General features: G+C 49.9%; 2 protein-coding genes across 2 annotated transcripts; both read right to left on the bottom strand.

Moving 5' to 3' along the window:
- Positions 1-766: 766 nt before the first annotated feature.
- TLNRD1 (talin rod domain containing 1) lies at positions 767-5,587 on the bottom strand. The gene has a single exon (XM_025390716.1). The coding sequence runs from the start codon at positions 4,282-4,284 to the stop codon at positions 3,196-3,198; it is 1,089 nt and encodes a 362-aa protein (XP_025246501.1). The 5' UTR covers positions 4,285-5,587; the 3' UTR covers positions 767-3,195.
- Positions 2,561-6,310, bottom strand: LOC112627964. The gene is made up of 2 exons (XM_025390717.1): positions 4,910-6,310; positions 2,561-3,351 (listed from the first exon to the last, which is right to left on the bottom strand). Exon 1 carries the CDS (start codon positions 6,308-6,310, stop codon positions 5,633-5,635), a length of 678 nt encoding a protein of 225 aa, XP_025246502.1. The 3' UTR covers positions 2,561-3,351; positions 4,910-5,632.
- Between the last annotated feature and the right edge of the window lie 3,125 nt (positions 6,311-9,435).

The following is a 9,435-nucleotide window of genomic DNA, read 5'->3' as shown; positions in this document are numbered from 1 at the left end:
AGAATTATAAAAATGAGGATGGGGTGGGGGTGCGGTGAGGGGTAGGGAAGAAGGCAAATACACACATATCACATAATTTTTGTATTTCCTATCATCACCTGGAATGGATAATAAAGGCTATACTTAAAACAGGCAAAGAAAGACAGAGTTGTGCTTTTTTTCTGGGTAAGTCTTATGTTTGAAAGACTGTTTTTGTTCCATTTACTGAGTTGACTATCATAAATAATGTCTTTTCTTTAAAGAACTTAGCCATCATGATTTCCTTTTCTTATGACCATTCAATGGGAGATTCTCAACATTCCCTGGTCAAGATGATGTGCGTTAAGCCTGTGTAAGAAAACTTGCCTTCAGGAGTCTGAAGAACCCAAGGATTAATGTCTTAAGTTAACCCTAGTGTAGTTTAAAAATTAAGAAGCAAACAAAAAACAAACAAACAAACAAAAAAACAGGCCACTCTGATTTTATTTCTGGAACCAGTATCTCTGCTGACCTTATTAAACCCTGTTATGAAACAGGTCTGAGATGCTGCTTTTTTTAAACATCAGGGGCTATTTTAAAAAGAAGTTAGCAACCTGGGACATTAGAGAAAAGTTAAAATATCAAAGACCTGTGCCCAATTCCCTTGCCTGGCATTCCTCACTCTGGCTTCTAGAAATCTGCTGGAAAAAAGTACAAGCAGAATTCATTTCAAGACACCTGCTGGAAGAAAAGCCCTGAACTTTATTTTATAAATGGGAGGTGGGGGGTGCAGGGGCGGTGAAAACACTTAAGTTTAGAACTTTTATCAACTTCAGAGGATAGAGATTATGCATGTTACATGACCAAATGTAGAACATACAGAAACACCAAGAGCAACTATAATTTAGGTAAGAGGTTTCAAAATTCATTTAGTGACTAGCTAACTTCATCCAAACAGATAGAGAAAGTTATTTTTTTATTTTTTATTTTTTTCCTGGCTTGAGTTGTCCTGAAAATTGCTTCTGCAAGGAAAGAGTCCAGGAAAAAAACTGGCAATTCTTTTTTTCTTAATCTAATATCAAATTTACAGATTCCTGGCCCTTATTTTACTTAACGTTTGTTCCTTTCAGTTTACTCTGTGATCGGCACAGGATAAATGAAAATCAACCATATAATCAAACTCTATCATTACTTGTGTACATTCAACAAATAAAAATTTCTATATGCATGCAGGATTGTCACTGGCACATGAATTAGAATCCCACCTCCCTTTCATCCTAAACCCCATCCCAACATTAAAGGGCAGAGGAGAGGAATAAAGATGCTCAAGGTCATTTTCATTTTTTAAAGCCTTCAAAAACCCAAAATTTACCAGGATTTAAGACAGAAAAACTGCTCCCATAGTCATTTTTTCAAAAATGTAAGTACCCTACCACTTTAAGACTTTTTCAAATTTCAAATTTGGGGCGGTGAAACAGTCCTAGCCTTACCCAACACAGGCTGAAGACTTTTACACATTGCATTTCATGTCCTTGTAATAAAAACAGCGATTCAAACAAATAAAACAGTCAATATGACTTTGTTCTCTCTCTTAATGTATTACAGTAAAAAATGCTTTCTTTTCAGATCTGTGAGAACTGCAAAGGTTTAAGCACAACAAATCCCAAGAAAAATGTAAATGGAACAAATCTAAAGCACGTACGAGTTTTTACTCATGTGGCCCTCCCAGGCTTCAGGCACTGTAAATAGATTTGTTGTGCTTTTAGTGGGAAGATATTCAGAATTTAACTAGGTTCAACAAAACTACACACTCCACCACCACTCACACAAAAAGACTCCTAAAAATGTCTACAGAAAAAAAAACTACCTTAATATTACTCCAAACTTCAATGAAAAGATTCTTCCAACACACAATCAACCATGGCATTATCTTAGATCAAGGTCACAAAAATAAGCCCTTGGCCTACAATTATGTTGTGGCTCTAGAACGTTCTTAACAAGCTTTCCGTGATACTTCTTTCCTCTATTAAGCAGTCTAGGACCCTCTCTATATCGTTTCTGAAACCATGAGGATCTTGTCTGAATAGACCTGTGTACATAAAAGATGCTAACTATTCTCACTTCATATACAGTACTTTTACAGTTCCATCCATAGAGACTCTGAGTTGAGAAGGCTGGCATACCACACAGGATTAGGAAGTGCTTTAATCTAAAAATGATAGGCAGAATACAAATCAGAATTCAAGCAGCCTGAGCCACTGTTCATGATGATGGAAAGATAAGTGGAGACAAAGGGAGCTAAATCACTTTCCAGGAAAAATGAGACAAAACCGTCCCAAGCACTCTACATAACCTAACCCCATTTGTGCCACCTGCCTTTGAAAATAGAATGTTATGCATAGTCATCTCTTCAGTTCTAGGCTGCTCAAGCGAGTACTTCTTGAGCAGTACTTTTTCTTGAGGAAAAAGTAGAAAGGCTTGGGAACTGGGGGCCTGCCTCACTACTATTGAAATAGCCTTCCCACAGAACCTTCCCATACATGATACACAGCATGCAAAATTACAATTATTGAAAAATCAACAATAATTGCAAAAAGCCATCTGAGAAACATAACATTTTAATAGATGAAATAAATACTCCAGTACATGCAAGGTAAAAACTTGACGTTGGGGGAAAAAAATCACTCTATAGTGTAAATTAAAAAAACACACACTCACAGTAGCTTCCCCCCATTTGCAAATCACATGGCAAATTCATACCCTTTCCACACTAAGTATACTCCTAATTCAACACGATTGCTTAAAAAAAAAAAAAAGACATACAAAAAAAGGTAGCTACATCCATGTCTAAGGAGTGAAAACTGAGGTAACCTTTCTTTTAATTAAAAACACAAAAAAATGAAATGAACCCATGACCTCCTTCCTGCCCAATAATCAAACTTAGTTGAGAAATTCCGGAAGACGGGCTGGGGTAGGGGGCGGGAGTGATAACGCAACCAGATGACACATTTTCCATCTTCCAGTCCCTACTGCGTGGGGCCTGGTGGACAGACACCTGGGCCCTCCAAGTGCGTGTGCAGGTTGTGTGCATGGCCCTGCCTTAAGATTCCTCTCGAGCATTTAATGTTGGGGAGGGTAGGGGGTTTCACCTATGATTTCTTTGGTATAAATGGTGAGGGGCAGAGTAAGTATCTTCCTTTAGTCTGGGGGTGGAAGAAGGGGTATGGGGGTGGGGTGCTAATTCACAGAATTGGAATTCACTGGCGGTAAAGTCCTGGGCGAAGACCTCTCCCTTAAAGCCTGAGATAGCAGGGTGCAGCCTTCAGACACGGCGCAGGCCGAGTTCCTCAGCCTCTCCCTGTGGTCCGACATCTTGGCGCCCCCGTCGGGGTGCTGCGCCAGATCCCTGAGGCACTGGGTCAGGAGCACGCAGGCCGACACCACGCTCATGGCGCCGCCCAGGATGGCGGTCTGCACCGCCTTGCCCTCGGCGCTCACAGCTGCCGCGCGACCCAGGAACTGCGGCTCGGTGGCGAAGCCTACTAGGGCGCTGACTGCCTGCACCAAGGGCCCGCTGAATAGCGCGCAGCGGCTCCGCGCCAGCTCACTGGGCGCCACCTTCACCTCGCGCACGCAGGCCAGGAGCGCCGACGCGCTGGTGCTCATGCACTTGACGCCCAGCTTGAACTGCTCGCGCGAAAAGCGGTCCCGTGACTTGTCACTGGCCAGAGCGCACGCGTCCGTCAGGAACTTGAGGTTGCGCGACAGGCCCTGCGACACCTCCAGCAGCAGCTGCGGCGTCATGTCGGCCAGCGGCGTGGCGCGCAGCACGGCGCAACCCTGCTCCACCTCATGGCGGCAGCGCGTCACGCGGTAGCGGTCCACCAGGCCCGGCTGCGCCGGCTGGGCGCCCGGCGTGGCCACAGCCGCCAGATAGGCCGCGTGGGCCGAGCACTCGGTCAGCGACACCACCAGGTCGCCCAGCTCCACCAGGCTGTCCCCCGCCTCCCCGAAGCGGCCCATGTTGAGCTGGCTCTGCACGTCGTGGGTGAGGATGGAGAGCCCCTTGGTGCGCGCGATGATGGTGTCCCGGCACTGCTCGAAGGACTCGGCGCCGGCACCAGAGGAGGCAGGGCCCTCGAAGAGCACTGGCCGCGCCTCGCTCGACAGCAGCAGCAGGTCGGCTACCAGCTGCATCTTGCCCTTGCAGTGATCGCAGACGGATACCAGCCTCTTCCGCGGCTGCGAGCTGGTCCCGCCGATGGCGGTCGCAGGAGCCGGAGAAGCCGCCTCGCCAGTGGGCTTCCCGGCGCTGCCGCTAGCCATCGCGCCCGGGGGGCACTGGCATGCCTCTGGGGACCCCGCTACCACCGCCGCTGCCGCGGCCACTGCCGCCGCCCCGGCGGCCGTCGCGACTCAGCTGGCCAAGGCCGCGGTGCCTTCCTCGCACCATCATGCCATCCACCGCCGCGGGCAGAAGGCACTGGGCTGCGGCGGCGGGAGCCCGGGCGGCGCGGGGTGGGCCCGAGGGCCAGAGAACGCGGAAGGCTCTTGGGGGCAAGGGGAGGGGCTGCAGCTTTCGGCCTCCTAGAGGGCTTGCAGGAACCATGAACCGCGGCAGAGCAAACTCACTGTCCGCGCTCCTCGTCTCCGGGAGGCCAGGAAAGTCCCTTCTGCTGGTTCGCCGCCGCCGCCTTCCTGGGCATGGCCTGGCCCGGCCCTCGGAGAGGTGAGGGCGGGACGGGGAAGCTGGGAGTTGTCCTTCCTTCCTTTCTTTGAAATCAAAATCCTTTCCTCCGGGAGGAGCGCGGGAGGCAGCACAGGCAGACTCTGCTGTCAGCCGCCGCGCTCGAGGCCACCTCGGGCTTGGCGGCGCACGTGGGCTTCAGGCGCCGTGACCCCGCCAGGCGGCACTTCCCCGCGACGGCGGCCGAGGCTGGCTCTCCGAGACGCGCGGCCGCCCCGGGCGCATCTCCTGCCTCCCGCTCTCGGGAAGCGGCGCCAGCGGCAGCAGGGCAGAGGGTGTGGCCCGCGCTGTCGCTGCCGCGCCGAGTCAGAGCCGGGCGGGAGCCTGCACTGATTGCGCACAGCGGCCGCCCGGATCGCTCTCAAGCTCTCGCCCGCCCGCCACGCCCGGGCGTGTGGAGCGCCGCGGCGGCCCCTTCCCGCCTCGCCGGTTCACAGCGCGCGGCCCGGCGCCCCGGCGGCACGCCCTCCCAGACCGCGCGCCCGGCGGCCCGCCGCTGGCTGTCGACGCGAGTCCATCCCTGTCGCCTCCTCGTCTGGGGCCCGCAGCGGCTGAGCTCTCCCGAGACCCCGGGCCCCGCGCATCGGACGCCCCTGCACGAGTCTCCCTGCGACCGGGCCAACTCAGAAGGTCCCCGCGGCGCTGCGGCAACCGGCCCGGGCCCCGGCTCCTGCCATTTTTGTCAACCGCCAACTTCCGAGCGAGCGGGGAGAAACTGAAAGGAAGGGCGGGGGCCGAAAGGCAGAGGGAAAAACACCCGCTTCCTCTCCGCGCGCGGCTTCACCTCGGAGCGCGGCCGTGGTTGTGCCACCGCCCGCAGGGTCTGCCGGAGGTTTTTCCTCTTCCCGTCCGCGCCTCGCCCCCGGGCTCGCCGCCGCCGCCTCGGCCGTAACCTCCCTGGAGCCTATAGAAATCTTTTGTGTGGCGTCACCGCCTTTCGTTTAAATCCCGCTTCCTCCTCTCGTCCTTCCTCCCGCCCCCTCCGCCGCTCCCGGATGCTTGCGCGATGCGCTGCTCCTCCCCCGGGAAGCTGGGTGGCTGCGGGGGACGACGCCGCCGCCCAACGCGGACGCCACCGGCGTGGGGCCGGTGGTCACGGACCCCCCCATGGTAGTGGGCCGAGAGACTGGGGAAGCGGACAGGGGAAGGCCTGCCCCGGGCCGGGGGCTCTGCGCACACCCATGGGAGACCGGGGCGCAGCCGCCTGCGGGCATTACGTAAGCTCTTAGCCGGACCAGGGGGCTTCCTCCCCGCCAAGAGAGGAACTCTAAAAGGTGACTTGGCCTCCGGGCTGAAGGCAGGAGGACACTCGATACTGGCCACTGGTGATTTGTTGGGGGCCGGCGGGTCATCTCGGTCTGCGCGACTTCGCCAGTTTTTCCAACGCCCCCTGCCCTTTGTTGTGTTTGATCCGCTTCCGCGATGGGTTTCTGACCAGCAGTGCAGTGTAACGAAAAGAGGAAAAGAGCACTGGATGTGGAGTCCCAAGAGTAGGGCTAGATGCTTGCCCGTTCCTCCCTTGAAATATGCCTTATGCAGTGAGAGCGCGGGCTCTGAACCAGACTTCCTAGGATCAGCCTTTCTCAAGCCATTTATGAGTTCCATGACCTTGTTCAAGTTATCGCTCCAAGTATCCGCCTTCTCTTCTAGAAATTAGAGACTGTGCACAGGCTGCTTGAGTACTTGGCTCCTAAACAGTAGCTGTTAGAATTATGAGCCTTGATCAGCGCAGTTTGCCCCCTCATAACGTCTATTTATTCGTCTGTATAATGGAATAATAGTGGCTGCTGTTAAATGAATTAAATAAAACAGCGTTTGGAGGGAAACGTTATTACTCCAGTTTCACAGATAAGGAAACTGATGATTAGGTGCTTGAAATGACTTCCCAAGATCAGGAAGACAGCATATGGCAGGGACAGGAGCCCACGCCTACTCCCAGCCTCTTTTTACCGGACCTTGTTTTTCAGGAAGTGGTTAAAACACCTGGGCTACTCCCAGCAAAACGCCAGTATCGCAGTCCTGAAACAGGTAGGCTAAGGTGCCCAGCCCAATACAGGCTGGGCGTGCTGAGCCAACGGAAATGTTTGTTCTCTGTCCCTTCCTAGAACTCCAAGTCACCTTTCTCCAGTCAGTTAAAAATGTTACTTTTAACTAGAATGACGTTTCAATTTATCGGCCATATCCAAGCATTTCTGTGAATGAACTGTGAGACATGCTATTAATAAATTAACCATGAACAGCAGGTTCAAACCTGGATGGATAGTCATCCTACTTATAACGTAAAGTATCCTTAAATATCTTTAGAATCCAGATGAACCCACTTATTTTGCAAAGCGAGGTCAATAAAACTGACTTGAAATAGGAAGCAATTCTGTAGGATTAATTCCTTTCTTCTTCTACAAGAGAAAAAAAACAAAAACAGTTGGGTAAGTCAAGGTTTTTCCATGATGACCCAGGAATTGCACGTTAGTCCCTCTTAGCTCCAAAAATTTATGAGAGGGAAGTCAGACTGTTCTGTGCCTAGTTTATTCATGAGGCTGCTCTAAGATCAGGGGATTTTTTTTTTTTTTCCAAAGCCACTTAGTGCCCCTGGGGGTCCTATTTTCCCTTTCTTCTACATATGCAGTCTGTTTTGCTGTTGATGGAAACCCACCCCAACAATGAGTTGTGTTACACACAGACTGTCCACTCTATTCAGTGAAATTTGGTTTCATTTTTAAAACTGATAGCATTGTGTTCTTGGCCTTCCCTGCTTCATTTTTCAGATAGGGAAATTCCTTCTAAACTGATCCTCCCAGGCACTGCCTTCACCTTTCTTTAGGTTCACCTTTACTTTGTCCCATTGTTCATTCACTCCACAATCACTGGGCACCAGTCTTGTGCTAGGCACCAAAGTTAACATGATATGTAATATGAGGCCTCCTCTCTTAAAGATTAGAGTCCAGGGAGGGGAGTAGATTCACAAGAAACAGTCACAATTTCACTATTGGTTCAGTGAGAGCACAGAGTAAAAAACCGATAGCAAAGATAATTGGGCTTTACAGATACAGTATTTGCAGGTAGGCAGGGCCATGTGGTTCTTTCTGACCAATGAAATGTAAGGGGAAGCTATGTAGGTTACTTCCAGGCTGAGACAATGAAAAGCCAATCTGTAATTCTAAACTCTCCTACCCTCCTGTAAGTACCATGGAGACTGCATTCTAGTTGGTGGAGCCTCTGTAAGCCTAGGTGACCACGTGGAGCAGACCCTCTTGATCTGTTGTGGACATGTAATGTGAGCACACAGTGAACTATTGGTGTGTTAAGTCACAGAGATTTGAGGGTTGTTTGTTGCTGTTGCATATTTTTAGTCTAATTAGAGGATGGCTTGTTGGTGTCTGCCCTTAGAGTCACTCAAGCAATGGCTTTTTCTTTAGAAAACTCCACCTATTACCCCTTCTAACCCTCTCTTAAAATTAAAATAAATATAAATCAAAAGTATTTGCTATGATCTGACCCCCAAATTCATGTTGAAACTTAACCACCAGTGTGACAGTATTACAAGGTGAGCCTTTGGGAGGTGGTTAAGTCATGAGGTGGAGCCCTCTTGAATGGGGTTAGTGGCCTTATAAAAGAGGTGTGAGAGAGCTGTTCGCCTCTTTTGCCCTTCCATCATGGGAGGATACAGCAGCATAGGGGATGCATCATCTATGAGGAATGGGCCCTTGCTGGGGCCTTGATCTTGTACTTCCCAACTCTAGAGCTGTAAGCAATAAATTTCTGTTAGTTATAAATTATCAAGTCTAAGGTATTTTGTTATAGAAGCTCAAATGGACTAAGATAGTATTTTTTTTTTTTTAATGGATGTTGAGTGAGAGAAGAAAGCAGAAAATGTGTGGACTGGGGATTGGCTGGAGGAAGGTAAATGGAGTGGATGAGAGAGAGCTGGTAAATGGCCTGGCCCCTAGAGAATGCATTCTCAGTACTGGCTCAGGGCCTACACTGAATAGGCATTTGATGAAAAGTAAGTGAACACGGTACAAAGAGAACTGAGGATTTGGGCAGGACAAGTGGAACTGACAGGCTGAGACAGGCAGGATTGGGGAAACATCTTTTACCTCCTCTCTTACCTGTTTTAGAAGGTGCATCCACCACTTGGTAAAAGAGAACATTATGGGCACTCTGTTTTGTTTTTATGTTTAAAATCATGGTAAAATAACAAAATCATCTTACCCATTGTTAAGTACATTATTGTGCAACCATCACCATCCTCTATCTCCAGAAATGTTTCATCTTCCCCAACTGAAACTCCATACCCATTAAGTGACTGCTCCCCACTCCCCCTTCCTCCAGTCCCTGGCAACCACCATTCTACTTTCTCTATGAATTTGACTACTGTTAAGTACCTCATGTTAGTTGAATCATACAATATTTGTTATTTTGTGCCTGGCTTATTTCACTTAAGTTGTCTTTTTTTTTTTTTTTTTTTTTTTTTTTTTGAGACAGAGTCTCGCTCTATCGCCCAGACTGGAGTGCAGTGGCGCAGTCTCAGCTCACTGCAAGTTCCACCTCCTGGGTTCACGCCATTCTCCTGCCTCAGCCTCCCAAGTAGCTGGGACTACAGGCGCTTGCCACCATGCCTGGCTAATTTTTTTTTCTGTATTTTTAGTAGAGACGGGGTTTCACCGTGTTAGCCAGGATGGTCTTGATCTCCTGACCTCGTGATCCGCCCTCTTCGGCCTACCAAAGTG

Source organism: Theropithecus gelada, chromosome 7a, assembly GCF_003255815.1.
Source record: "Theropithecus gelada isolate Dixy chromosome 7a, Tgel_1.0, whole genome shotgun sequence".
Classification (NCBI taxonomy): domain Eukaryota; kingdom Metazoa; phylum Chordata; class Mammalia; order Primates; family Cercopithecidae; genus Theropithecus; species Theropithecus gelada.
This window is presented reverse-complemented; position numbering and strand designations above follow the sequence as displayed.

What these genes read in the sequence shown, in the direction of transcription:
- LOC112627964 (XM_025390717.1), bottom strand. Translation starts at nt 6,310, where the DNA reads ATGGAACTCATAAATGGCTTGAGAAAGGCTGATCCTAGGAAGTCTGGT.
- TLNRD1 (XM_025390716.1), bottom strand. Translation starts at nt 4,284, where the DNA reads ATGGCTAGCGGCAGCGCCGGGAAGCCCACTGGCGAGGCGGCTTCTCCG.